This window comes from Phaenicophaeus curvirostris, chromosome 1, assembly GCF_032191515.1.
Source record: "Phaenicophaeus curvirostris isolate KB17595 chromosome 1, BPBGC_Pcur_1.0, whole genome shotgun sequence".
Classification (NCBI taxonomy): Eukaryota; Metazoa; Chordata; class Aves; order Cuculiformes; family Cuculidae; genus Phaenicophaeus; species Phaenicophaeus curvirostris.
The window spans coordinates 16,813,500-16,828,268 of NC_091392.1; the positions used below are offsets into that span (position 1 = coordinate 16,813,500).

The following is a 14,769-nucleotide window of genomic DNA, read 5'->3' on the forward strand; positions in this document are numbered from 1 at the left end:
GAAGTGAACAGGAAACAAGATGCCAAATTGAAAGATTACTTCAGTCTTTGAATAATTGCAAAAAGACTTGCTGAAAAAATATTGGTATCCTACAAACAATCACATTTGATCTCACAAATGAATTCTTTTCTAATGGAACGAAGATATCCTGCAGAAAAAAAAAAACCTGTTGAGAATAAACAAGAGGCAGAATTCAATATTTAAGTTAATACAGAACGCTGGGACAGGATATTAAATGTCACACTGAGTCTGGAGGCAAAAGTTAAGCTGGTGCAATTTAAAGTAGTTGGAACCAGATGCAATTCAGTACATCTTAAAGATACAGTTTTGCCAAATCGAGCATCTCTTAAGTTGTCTGGCATTTAATACTGTTTGCAATTTTTCTATTGTCATCTTAAACTAAGAAATTAAGATGCATGAGAATAACATTTTAAGTTGTCTTATTATAGAGATTTTTTTAAATATCTGTCGATGTTTTAAAATTGTGTGTTTTTATTTTTTCTAAATACTGAGCAAAACAGAAGTTTTAGAAATAAGATTGCTCCAGGAGAGTAGTGAAACTATGTGTGCATTGTTAGATTATTTAATTTTATTGTTGAATTTTTTAAGTTTTAATTTTAGCATGTTATGTTTACCTCTTCCATTTTTGCATTTAATGTTTAGAACTCAGTAAGAAAGTTGTTTTTGTAGATAAATGCACAGTATCTTACTAGTTACTTGTGGTGGCTGTGGCTCATTGCATAAGTGCAAATATATCCTGCTCTTCTAGTACAGGATTTTTTTGATGTTATGAGGATTTGTATTTTTAATGAAACTTAAATCTGACAATGTGATTGCTCTCTTACTAATTACCATTCACATGAAAGAAGATCTTTTGTAATATTGGTGAGGGAAATTTCAATTTGACTTGACTAGTAAATAATATGATTATTAGATTTTTTTTTTCTTATATTATCTTGGATGTCCAGATCTCTTTCAAAACCATCTGTCTTTAGAGTGATTCTTAAAGTATTTTCTCAGGACTGCCACGTGTGTAAAATATGGACTAGCTTGCTTTTGTGCAGTATTCTGGGATATTGGAGTTGATCATTTGAAATCAAGCTGCTTACAAGAAAGTATTAACTCTTTCTGGATATTCAGGAAAATTTTTTGGTAGCCAGTTACATGAATAATAGTGCTTCTAGTTAAGTGTACTTTATATATAAACTGAATATTTAATAGCATTCATGATACTTAATTTCATAAACTGTTGAAATATTAACCTGAGCTCATTTTTCAAATGGCAAGTATGCTGGGGTGTTAGGTATGGGGATCAAACTGAACAAAAGAAGCCAATGAGAATGTCGTTCTTTGGAGGGGGGAAGATTGGTATTTTTAGATCTTTATAATTGAGATCAATGAGGAACATTCAGATATATTTTTCTACTTAAAGAAAGAATGTATAATCCTACATACCTGGCATATATCTTCCTTAGTGTGTCCATACCTTATGGAAAATAAGATAATATTTTAAATTGCTTTTGGGAAGCAACTAAGGAAATGTACAGCTAGTGTTCTTACATCTAATAGTGTGGTCAGTCATGCTCTTGAGTCTATTTCTGTGATTAAACTTGTAATAACTTCTTGAGATGAAACGAAAGCTTGAAATTATTTTTTCTCATCTTAAAAAGTGAAACAAAGTAGATAGAATGTTTTTAAATATTTTGAATTAATACTCCATTGCCTTATAAGTTTTACCATAATTTAAACATATTTGCTAATGTGCATCACTCCTACATGAAGGCAACTGAGGTAATATGCATTTTGTTTAAAAATGTAATAGAATTGCTACAATAATAGCCATGTAGGAATGCAGATGTTGATGGACTCCTATAGTATTACATTTATCTGAACTTATTTATTTCAGCTTTTCTCTTTGGAAGTCAAACATTATCTTAGAGTTCTTGATGAGAAATTGCTTTTTAAAGGTGGAAAAAGTTGAAACTTTTTCTTAAAAAAAAAAAGCTGATTTTATTCAAGTGTTTGCATCTGAACTTTTGTTATCAGTTGGAATCATTAGGAAACTGATTTAATAGCTGATTATTCAGATCCATGTAGGACTGCATGGCGCTGTATCAGTTCTTTATCTTTCCTGTCACATATAATCAAATGCTAGTGGTGTTTTTTTGTAGGGCAGAGGAATATCCTTTTCACGTAACTGATTTTTTTTGGGTTTTTTTTTTTTGGTTTTTTTTTAGGGCTATCTTCCTGCAAATGTGGACCGAAGAGAAAGCACTTTAAAAAGAAAACGCAAAGAGTATTTTGCATTTGTTGAACAATACTATGATTCCAGAAATGATGAAAATCACCAGGATACTTATAGACAGGTAGAACACCTATTGAAGTGACTTCTACTCAGAGGACATTGCTAAAGGGCTTAAAGAGATTATTTTTTAAGTTTGCTACTGATTTTTTCTATTTCTTTAATCTTACCTGATAGCTCTCTAATAATTTTTTTCCTACATAAACATTCCATAAGTATGGAATGCTTTGGTCTGAAATTTGAAACGGTGGATTTCATTTAATGTGAGCTTTGGTTGTGCCATAGTTTTCCTTTTTAGAATAGTAGGGTTTTTCAAATCTCTCACCTCCTGCTCAGACACCTCTTCAAATGAGTGAGGATGGTACAGGGAAAGTAGAACAATAGCTGTTTCTTACTGACTCTATACTTCTGCTTAAGAAAGTGAAACTGTGTATGGTGTGCAATAAACGCAGGCATGCCAAACTTTCTTGCCTGCCCAGATAAGAAGAAAACTTGAAGATAGGTTTATTATCACAGTGAATAGTTTCTATCACTAAGTATAGACCAAGCAATCCTACTTGCCCCTTTCTTAGGATAGAAGAAGCTGAGATGTTTATTCCAGCTTCAAATCTGATCTTTAGTATTATAAGAATGTGTAATAGTGTCAGTTGAACATGACTTTACGGAAGTAGTAGTATGTATTTACTGAGAATTACTGTGAAGTAATGAGTATTGCCAGTATGAGTATAATTTGCAAGCAATCAAAATGTGACATAAGAATCCTAAACTGTAACAAGAAAGTATGATTGTTTTTTTTTTTATATTGTCTTGTTAATAGGTAAACAATGACTTCAAGATTTGGCCATATGTTTTGAAATCATTGTTATTCCAGAAATAGTAATACATGAGAAACTGTAAAATCATAGTATTTTTAAACTATTGTTTTGTTTAAAAAGTCTGCTGTTCCTTTTACTGTATTCTTTTTTCTGTCTAATTAGATCCATATAGATATCCCACGCATGAGTCCTGAAGTTTTAAGACTTCAGCCCAAAGTGACAGAGGTAAGAATGGTATCTAAAGATTTTTCTGGTTTGGGAAATAATTTTATTAATAAATCTGATATCACAACATTGGTTATCAATTAGTTTGACATACTTGTTATTTTTACTTCAGAACTAGCTAGGAGGGACCTGGCCTCTTCTCCCAAGTGACAGGGGACAGAGCAAGAGGCAATGGCCTCAAGCTCCAGCAGGGTAGGTTCAGGCTGGACATAAGAAAAAAATTTTTCATGGAAAGGGGTCATTGGGCACTGGAACAGGCTGCCCAGGGAGGTGGTTGAGTCACCATCCCTGGAGGTATTTAAAAGATGAGTGGATGAGGTGCTGAGGGGCATGATTTAGTGATTGATAGGAATGGTTGTACTTGATGATCCTGGGTGTCTTTTCCAGCCTAGTGATTCTGTAATTCTGCTGTTCTGCAAATTGCTGCTTTTGGTTTGGTTTTTTTTTTTTATAGCACTCCTCACCCTCCAAATCCCTGTCGATACTCTATCCCATCCATCTTCCCTAGTCCAATCCCCTTATACTTCCCTAGTGAGTAGTAAGGGAATGGATGGAAAAATGATAGAAAGCTTGGAGGAGTGAGGTGACAGCTGATTAGCACTAAAAAAAAAAACTATTGTAAAACAAAGGTGTATTTTAATAATATTCTGTTAGTTGGGAGTGAGTGGCCTTGAGGTATAGAAGAATAAGAATGTGTAAAGTGTGGATAGCAGCAATCGATGGGATAAGGGGAAATCTAGGAAGTATTTGAGTTATAAAAAAGTTATAGAGAACTGCTCTAACTTTCACTGATCTGTCAGTATCTTGGGATTTTCATGTGTTCAAGGTTTTCAGAGCTCTGCTGATCTCCTGACTAGATGTGTGCTATTGAGAGGGTGGGCTTGTGCCTGTCTTGTCTTTGCTCTTTGTCTGATCCAAGAAAGCCAAGTCCAACTTGATGATATAATTGCTTGGTCTTATAAAAACTAGTGCAATTGATGCTGGAAGGGTCATAACATCCAACGTCTCCCTCGTTTTTCCTCTCCCTTTCTGGGTGTTTGGAGCCATGCCCAAGCATAGCCTAACCTCTTATCCTCACCTTAAACCTTCCTACTCACAAAGGCTCAGTGCAGACAAGGGACTTCTGTTGTTCTAGGGAGGTGGAAGATGTTGCTGGTTGTAGTTGAGCAACAGTCACTTCCCCTTTCTTAAAATAAGATGACAAGAACTGTAAAGAAGACAAAGGAGTCATGGGTCTGGGTTACAGTGAAGTTTCAAAAGTTGGCGTAGTGTGCAATACTGTTAGTGTGGATGCTATGATGATTTTTGTACCAATTAAGGTCAGGGAATAAATAAATAGCAGTCCTCAAAGAAGAGGAAGAAGGACTTGGTGTCAAGTTTATTTTAAAGACTAAAGACTGTAAGTGTAGATTTAGTAAATGTCATTAGTTGATGTGGATTAGTCTGTAATTTGTTATCAGCTTCTGCTTTGTCGTAGAATCAGAATGATTTGGGTTGGAAGGAACCTTAAACATATCTAGTTCCAACTGCCCTGGCATGGGCCGGGACGCCTCCCAATAGACCAGGCTGCTTATCTTTAACTGGATTTTGTTGAGATGGATCGTACATGGCTGTGTGCTTCCTGTCTAAGCTTGCATTGTATGAGATAAGTAATTTCAGGGAAACAACATGGTTTAAGCATAGTTTATAATTTTTTTCTCACCTATTTTTTTTCTTGCTTTGAGAAACAAAAATCAAATTCTCCAAAGCTTTCTTGATTAAAGCTTTTTGGGCTTTAGTGTTCTTGTGAGGTGGCAAAACCCACATGAAATTCTAAGTCTGCATTTAAGCTAATGGGTTCTTCTCTTTATGGATATGAATATAGTTGTTATTATTCCCATGAATGAAAGTTAAATTCAAAGGAGAATAATTGATTGGTAATGACATCTCATGAGATGTAGTGGTTCATAGTAGAAAACTAATTCCAGTTTCTGTTGCCGGTTTGGAAATCAAGAACGAAAGCTTTTAGGAAAGTGACCTTTTTAATGAATCCTATTTGAACACTGTGATGACTGCAGTATAGAAACTTAAATCAGCCTGCCTTTCAGGTACTCAGTGCTCATTTTTTCAATTCAGAACAGTAAATTAAACTTTATGAAAATGGCTAGGAAATTGAAAACACTATTTCAGTGTGTATTTGTTGAATTTCTGATTAGATGCTTTTGGGGATATTAAATCTGGTGTGCCAATCACTGAAAGATCCCTCCTGCTCAATGATACTAAAAAAACCCACACGCAAACAAAAAATGCAACCACAACCCCCACCTACATCTTAGTTCTCATACTTTGATTTTAAAAATGTTTTGAAATCCATAGGCACCTCAATTTACAGTGGAAACTATGCATATTATCAGATTCTGAGGAAAGATAAGGTAAGGTTGGCATTATGACTTTTTAGGTTATTTGATTTGAGATGTGCCTTCATGAAAAGCACTCTAATAGTTTTTACAATATATATTTTGATAACTGTTATTTACCAAATTACTGATTTTTTTTGTTGTTGTTTCTCACTGTGCGTATTTTGTAAACCCATTGCACCAGTAGTTTTCTGTTTAGCCTAGTGCATAGCACTAGTCTACATTCAGTAGTTGTTCTTTATATGTGTTTTTATAGTCACCTGCATTTCATATTTGTTTTCAAGAAGGCTATCTGTATTTGCAGGGTCTTGAATGTGTTCTTTATTTTGAGTGAAATAAAGAATAACATTGATAATACTGAAAAACTAATGTTACTGAAACTAGAAACGGCAATTGATAGAAGCAGGAAGGGTGGCTGTGAGCTTACTGACCAAGATAGATTGGCAGGTTTTCAAAAACATTAGAAACATAACATAAACAACTGTAATAACTTAAAGGTATAATGTTGTAAAATGTAGAAGCACACTAAATAACAGAACTTAAGGTCTTTATACAGTTCTTGATACACAATGAAACTCCACTGGCTGTTACTTGATGGGCATAGTTTGTTTTTTTTTAATATCCAGTGCACGTTAAAAACCATAAGGTGAGGGGCCTAGAACCAAGAAGAATTTATACTTAAAGGTATAAGCGTCCTGGCTAATGTAAACAAGAAGTGTTTGTGGAGAGAATTTTCTAAATGAATGTCTCCCTTTCTTCCTAATCTTTGCCCTGAAGCTGAAATCACACTGAGCAAAACCTGAATCTTAATTTTGGCCGTAATGTGTTAGACATGAGATATGCTAAGGCTTGTGTTTCCGTGTCTCTCAAAGCTTTTCATAGTTGTTGTTGACAGTCTCTCTTATTCTGTGGATTTTCAGCATTCTAGGGAAACAAAACCTGGAGACTGAGGGAAGTTGATTCTCCAGAAAAGCCTGTGATGGATATTGGTATTTGGAACTTATTTTCAAAGCAAAAAGTACAAATGTGTTTCAGCTTCAGGTAGCTCATATGGAAACATGTTACAGAACTTAAAACACCTGGATGCGAGTCATATATACCTAGGCCATTCCTTACTTGAAAATGAATGTAGGTTGGCTTTTAAACTAGAGAATAAGATTTTACTTAAACTGGAATTAGAATAATGAAATCCTTAATCTAGCAAAAACTTGAAGTGAGAGTGAATAGAAATAATATAGGATTCATAAACTAATCTTCCTCTACCTATTGCATCCTTTCAAGGCAGGTCTTTTATGGACTTTCTTGAAGCCTGAGCATTCCTTTACTTCTGAGGTTGCAGAGAACAATGCAATCTCTGTGAGGTCCTTGCAAAGTCTTTCCTTTGTTAGAATTGAGGCCAACTCATAAGAGCAACATAGTCCTATGGTTTGAGTTGTTCTGGCTTGGCTCCACTTACCTGCCTCTGCTTTCTGGCTTCCTGGGAGAGAGCAAACCTTCCTTCGCTTCAGAAGCTTGTACCTGATTGACTACCTGTAATTAGGGCAAAGCGCATAGCAGTTTCCATGTTGTATGTATGTTGCATGTTCAGAAGCAAATAATTGAGAGGAAAACCAGCTTGTCACAGACCTAAATTGTCTCAGAGAAAAATTCTGTTATTTTCATGCTCCATACTCTTCTCATGTTGTCCTTCCCATGATCATATATGCTGTGGCCTTAGGAGCTTTTGCAGATCCTAAGCAAGGTGCAGTTTAAAGGATTAAGGGAGTGAGGTTGTGTGGTACAGCAGGCAGTTGCCTTATTTTTTACATCTCCTGTTTTTATTTACAAGTAAACATTCTTCTTAAGTCTAAAACTCCACACTGCAGTATTAGGCCATGTTAACTGTTATGGAATCTCTTTTTGTGCTATTATAAACTCTAAGGTATATGAAGTAATTTTTTTTGCATTATTTTGGAATAAGTAGACTATGGTATTGATAAAATACTTCTTTCAAAGAGGTGAAAAGTCATGGGAAGATAATTTAATATTTCTACTTCTTGAGGAAAGAGGGATTTTATATTATTGGAAAAGCTCCAGTGAATAAGTGCTACTTTGTTGTAACTACTTTAATTGAATTATGTACTAGATTGGTTTCAACGTGTGCTAATACCCTACAAATATTTCCTTTTAGAGGACCAAGAGGCTTACTTAGCATTGGAAATTAATTATGATCACCAGTGTTCATTTATGTTTTTGTCTGCATATTTTTGTACCAGTAAGTCTGATATTAAATTTGTCCTTGTATAATTTTCAAGTGTCTTGTTTAAAATGTGCTTATCGCTTGATAAATTATCTGATAGTTTCTTTAACTCTTTTTCAGATCTTTGAAAGAATTTTGTTTATTTGGGCAATACGTCATCCAGCCAGTGGATATGTTCAGGGCATAAATGATCTTGTTACACCTTTTTTTGTAGTCTTCGTTTGCGAGTACATAGGTAAGATTTGTCTTAATACTGAATTATTAATAGTTACTGGTTTTGGAGCAGCATCTTCATTTTAATCTTACAGTGAACTTGGATTAGCTAACCAAACCATAATTTGATAAAAGAATATTATAGTAAATTTTAGTAATTATAAATCTATATAGTTCTATTTAAATACAGTACATACGGAGAAGCAATCGGACTTTAAGTAGTCAGTAAAGTTCAGGAATCCTTCAGGTTTTTATTCCAAACAACATTCCCCCCACTTCTTCCCCACAAAACTCAAACTAATCAGTGAAAACCCTCTGTAGAAGTTGCGGATGGTGTTTTAGTTTGTCAGATCTGAAAGCAGGGGAAAGAAGCGCAATCTAGCATTTACTTTTATCCTGATTTGTAGTTAAGAACTGTTCATCAATCCTGATGCTTTTTTTTCTTCATACTTGGTTTTATTCTCCTTTTCTCTCTCTTTTTCTTCCTTCTGGTTCATGCTTTTTGTGAATATTTTAAATTGTACATATTAAATGAGGAGGTGTTTAAAAAAACTGAACTCAACAACAACAAAGCCCCCAATGCCACAGCAAGAAAAAAAACTGCCATGGAAACAAGGAAAGCTTTTAAATGAGTGGCAGGGAGATTAAATTAGAAGGTATCTATTAAACTGGATCAGTGGCTGAAAGAATAACAACCTGAAATGAAGGTCTGAAAATTAAGGGAGCAGTCATCATATTTATCTAGTTAAGAGCTCTGCTTTTCTGGGGCTTACAACATTACTAACAAGAGTAAGAGTTGCATTTTTGGACTTTCACATGAATATACCTTTTAAGAACTTTTTGGCAAGCTCTGATATTGGTTGAAAGCTCATCTCTTATTAGAGTATCATTAATATTTTAAATTTACATGCGAATCTTTTAAACAGTAAGAATATGGTTTATTAACAATAATTCACTAATAATTTGAATATAACTGTGGATATAAAAGGTAAGGTTAGGCAGTAAAAATATAATGAAAACACACTGTTTATGTGTAAACTTGACCAATGTTGTCTGGATACTTCAGTAAGGATGTACATACTGGATTTTACTTACCTTATCTGTGCAAGATACCCATTGCTGTCTTAATCCAGATTGATTAGATTTAATGAAGGACAGATTATCCTTGAGTGGATGACAGAGTATCCATTTACTCATTTATATAGCAACACCTCTGTTGCTTTGTTCATTTCTTGTTTCATGGTGGGACATTTCATTGCTAAGCAACTAATGAGGACTACTGCTGCTTTCTCCCTAATCATCTCTTAAATAGGGTAGAGGCCTACTCCTGAGAGTACTTGCAGTTTTTGCCTTTTACTCCATCATTTGATAGATAATGAAAATGTTCTTAATGATCCTAGAACAGTAGGGTCTCTAGTAGACTTTAGGGTTGTTAATTGAAATAAGAAGTTCAAATGAGATGTGATTAGAGAATTGATATTCCATGTTAAATAGACCATTTAATTAATATGGTAAATAAGTTTGTCTTTACCACCAACTTACATTTGGACACCCTGGTGATTGTTAATATGTTTGTCAGTATTTTTGTATTGAAGAGCATAGATGTTCCAGGAAATGTCTAGGGAAGAAAGACAAAACTCCAGAACTAACAACTGCAGAAGATATTTTGCCATTTAAAACTTATGAAACTCTGAAACTTGTATTCTAAACACTCATTTCAAAAATAATTTTTATATAATAAGAAAAATACTGAAATGAAGGTATCTTCTTCAATATAGTAGTGATCCTGGCTAAGTGCTAATAGCAGTTATTGCCCCTAGTGACATTAAAAAACTTTCTAAGATTTTTCTCTAAGTAGCTTTCTGGATGGAGTCTTTCTAATGTATTCAAGTTACACTGAGTGATGCATTCAAGTTAGAATGAATAAGAGCTCATGTTTTACTTAAACTTGAAATGGGGACATTAAGTTTATGAAGTGCCTCAAAAATCCAGGGATTTATATTAAAATTATAGAATGATACAAAACTCAGACAATGAATTGTGCTTAAGAAATAATAAATTCATAATTGCTAGTTTCCTAGCAAGAATATTTAAACTATTAGTGTATTTAATATTTACTCTAATTATACTTTTTATTTACCTTAGATTTTTACTCTAGATCTTATTGCTTGCTCTGATTTTAATGGAATATTGGTCTGTACATTAAATTGTGATATTTATTGCTTTCTTTTAACTATTGTTTTTTGTTTGCTCCATTTAACTGAAACCATTGTATTGCAGTACTGAGTCACTTGGGCCCTGATTCATTCCGTTAAAGTGATAATGCCTTTTATTTTAGATTCTTTCTATAATTAAAAAAAAAAAAAGATGTCCTGAAGGATTATTAAAGAGTAATAATCCGTTATCATTAACAATGCCATTAATAATAAATCTGTGCTGATTATATCATCTGATGGTATATCCTGATAAGGTTTGCCCATAGTTGCAGTTTTATCAAATATTTTGGTGGGAGGAAAGCTGTGTTTATTTTGGCTTTATGACAAGCGAATGAGCCATTAATCTTTAATCTTACATAAGAAGAGTGTGACACATTTATTCTAGTGATGGGAGTCTTTCTGCTCTTCTATGGACATCCAAAAACCATTTCAAAATTGTTGGTAAAGATCTTCTGAAGATAGAAATTACATGCACGGAAGTCATAATTGATTTGCCTAGTAAGACTTTTTCATTCAAATCTGCATGCCATAGAAGTAGGTTTGTGGGTCTTTTTATAAGTACCATAATCTTTTTATAAGTCATAAATGTTTTGATCATTTAGTATGGATTGAGGTACCTAATTTTAGCATGTAGGTTCACACATTTAGAATAGGTTGAGTGACTCAGTGTAGGAATTGAGTATGTTAAATGCTGAGAGCATTCTTTCAACCTTTCCAACATTGTATATCTGGTCAAAGTGTAAGGTTTTCAGGAAGATAAAGTTAGGTTGCCAGGGGAGGCAAAACTACAATTCAAGAAATTTTGGAGGGTGTAGGTACCTGCTCCTGCTGGAATACAATAGATTCAGCTTAGGATTTCTGGTCTAAATTAGGCGGGGAAGGAATTTAAACAGTAGGATTCTCATACCGGGTGATTGTGTATGTCAGTCTCAACCATTTTTCTTTTTTCCTCCATGGGAAAGGCTGGAGATCCGTTAGCTTATTCTGCTATAATATAACACTTCCTTTCAAATTTTGAACGCTAGTGGTACAGAAAATATTTTGGGCTTACGTCTAACCTCCTACATGACATAGCACTATTACAACATGTGGTGTTAGAACAAATGCTAATTGCTGTCAAGGCAGTGTTCCTGAAAGCTCCGTGTCTTTGTAGCATATTAGTTGTGTTGAAACTAATCTCATCCATGTAGATGAAATTCCAGAGACACTTTTTTTAACGAGGTAAGATATACCCTATGACTGCTGACTGTTTGCTGAAGTAATGTGTACAAAGACCTTTTGCACAGGATTGCAAGACCTGTTATTGCCACAAATGTTGCTCTCTTTATAGTCCTTCCTGTTGCTCAGTATTCCTCTTGATCTACATTGTTTTCGTGTATTAAGTTGTGCTGCATAGTTGCCTGTAGTTTCTTGCTCATGGAGTCAGCTACATTTTACTACATCTGGCATTTCCATCATTCACTGGGCCTTCTGTGTATATCCAGAACTGCAGAGGACCTGGATTTATTCACCATCCAGAGAGATGAAAGCTGTAGATAATAAGGATGCATATCAGGCCACTGCTAAGTGCGATGGCTGTGTGGGATCACTTTGAGACCTCTGGCAGTGTTGGCTCAAGAGGAAATTAGGAATTACTGGGAAGTAAAGGGCAGAAAAATGAACACTATCCTAGAACATCATCATTTTATGTCAGAAAAACAATATCAAGAAAAGTAAGGCTGCTGAAGATGGGAATGATGATTGAGATGTTGTCTGCAATCTTCTTGCAACAGAGGAGCTTGAGACAGTTTGAGGATGCTTACAAGAACTCATGAACTGAAAGCTTTGGAAAGAGGGGGATTTACCCTTGTAAGTATTTTTCTTGTAATCTTATATCCTTTAATAGAAGACATTAAATGCAACTTCTGTTACCTAGTGTTTTTGAAATAGATACTGCCATGACTTTATGGAAAAATTATTGCAGCCTCAAATCCTAAAGGGATTGGGATGGCAGTTAGTTCCGGGCCAGTGTTACTGTGAGAGCATAAAGGTTCTTTGGTCCTGGAAAAGTCTATCTATAGCTCCCTTGATTACCTTTCTTTCTATTCCCTCTCATGTGTCACCGGAAGTCTTTGTGTCCTTAAAAGGAGATTTCTTACTGGTTACTCCCTTGTTTCTTCCTTTTTGGGTGCAAATATATGCAAATTTCTGCTGCAAATAATTAAATTTAAAACTGTTCATTTCGGCTTTTCTGTAGTTAGTTGAATGCTGTATCTAGAATTGTTATTTTCGTAGTATAATTGGGGTAACATTTCAGAGCATTGTTATCACTGTCTGAGGTAATTCCTCAATGTTTGTTTATAAAATATGAAAAAAGTTCTCAATTTAAGAGAATATTTTTTTTCAGTAAAGGGAGTTATAATTCTTATGCATTAAGTAAATCATAGAATCACCAGGTTGGAAAAGACCCACCAGATAATTGAGTCCAACCATTCCTATCAATCACTAAACCATGCCCCTCAGCATCTCATCCTCCCATCCCTTAAACACCTCCAGGGAAGGTGACTCAACCACCTCCCTGGGCAGCCTGTTCCAGTGACCAATAACCCTTTCTGTGAAAATTTTTTTCCTAATGTCCAGCCTGAACCACCCCTGGTGGAGCTTGAGGCCATTCCCTCTTGTCCTGTCCTCTGTCACTTGGGAGAAGAGGCCAGCACCCTCCTCTCTCCAACCTCCTTTCAGGTAGTTATAGAGAGCAATGAGATCTCCCATCAGCCTCCTATATAAAATGTACATAAAACTGAATTTCTGAATGATGAGGCAGTAAGCCAGAGTGTAAAGAGTATTAATCCACTGACTTCTCAAAGCTGCTAGAAGATTTTTCCTATACTTTACAGGGTAAAAATTCGTTTAACGTGTTATTTCCTTAATAAGAACAAGCTGGTAATTGGAGAATTATGAGTGGGGCTCACGTGTTGGGGTTTTGAGGAGGTCAAGTGGAAAAAATGTAACATATTTGTAGTTATTATTCTTGGAAGACACTGAGTGAAATTGAGGGAATGACAAATGGAGCAAGGAGCTATAACAGGATTAACTGGTTACTTCTTTCTTTCCCAGGCTCTTCATGTGGTTGGAGACTGACGGAGTCATCCATTGGTTTATGAGGAAAGAAACCTCCCAGCACTGAGTGCTCAGGACTATGAGAGATTAAAAAATTTTATATGCATTTGTTGTATTGCTCTTGAACTTTTCTGGTAATTTTGACATTACAGTTTGTTACAAACTTCTACTGTTTTAATGCTTTTCTTTGTTAAAATAAAAACATGTTTTTAAGCAATATGGTATTCAAATGTTTTACTTACGTGTTTGAAATTATTTATGAAACTTATACAAATTAAGTTTGCATAAAAGTGCTGACATGAAGCATAACTGGTGTTTTAACATTTTATTACAAGTTGTATAATTAAGAAAATACTTTCTCATTTTTTAAAACTATTGCTAAACTTGCATGAAGAAGTATTCAAAATAATTTAAGTCACCAGTAGTGTAGCTTCTGTGCTGCTGCTTAGTAAGTTCCATGATGTTTTGTAGTAATACCTGTGACGTCAGTGAGATTGACTGAAGTTCTTATAGACATGAACAATATTCAATGAAATTGACTTTATCTGTGTGATTTGGCTGGGCAAGGAGTGAAGAAAGCTTACACTAAACTCTTCTGAATTGAAGTTTTGCAAATACTAAAAATGTAATTCCATCTTTTATGTAAGTCCAGAAAACATTATACACATTCCTCTGTTAAGATGCTCAGTGTAGCTGAGCCACCCATTGATCTGAAACCTGACTTACCTGTCAAATCTCTTTGAAGCGCTCTATGCTTTCACATATTATGTAACACTTACTAATTGATATGTCTCTCTGTGTGTGTGTACACTGTAATATGACACAGAAATTGTTTGGCACTGTCTCAGACAGCTGTGAGATAACCAGCATTCACTTTTTCAGTTTCTAGGAATGTGTTCCCCACCCTCACCCTGTGATGCACTAATCTGTCGTCCAGTCAAAGTTTTTTTAAGTGGTACAGTGATAGCTGAGGAGAGGGAGGACTGTGTTGAGTAAAGTAAACAGCATTTGATTCTGGTTTTACACATTGATGATTCCTGCTTTCTATCATGGAAAAGGTGAATAAGCTCCACAAGTAAGCAGAGACCTGTGTTGTGCCTGTCCACAGTGCTCAGGACTGGGTATTTCTGTACTAGTCTTGTGCTGTGTGATGGCACTGATTTAAGACTGCAGTGTGAAGGCAGCTAGAAATGATGATGCTGAAAGAGAGTCTTAACAGGGCATTATTGAATAGAGTTTGTGGAGCTAAAGTATATTTTATCCT

General features: G+C 34.9%; 1 protein-coding gene across 1 annotated transcript in view; it reads left to right on the forward strand.

Moving 5' to 3' along the window:
* Window positions 1-14,769, forward strand: part of TBC1D22A (TBC1 domain family member 22A) — a 171,424-nt gene that overhangs the window by 28,504 nt on the left and 128,151 nt on the right. Inside the window, exons 6-8 of the mRNA XM_069849907.1 lie at window positions 2,238-2,366; window positions 3,280-3,342; window positions 8,098-8,212. Coding sequence (XP_069706008.1) covers window positions 2,238-2,366; window positions 3,280-3,342; window positions 8,098-8,212 — 307 coding nt within the window. The remainder of the gene's footprint in view (window positions 1-2,237; window positions 2,367-3,279; window positions 3,343-8,097; window positions 8,213-14,769) is intronic.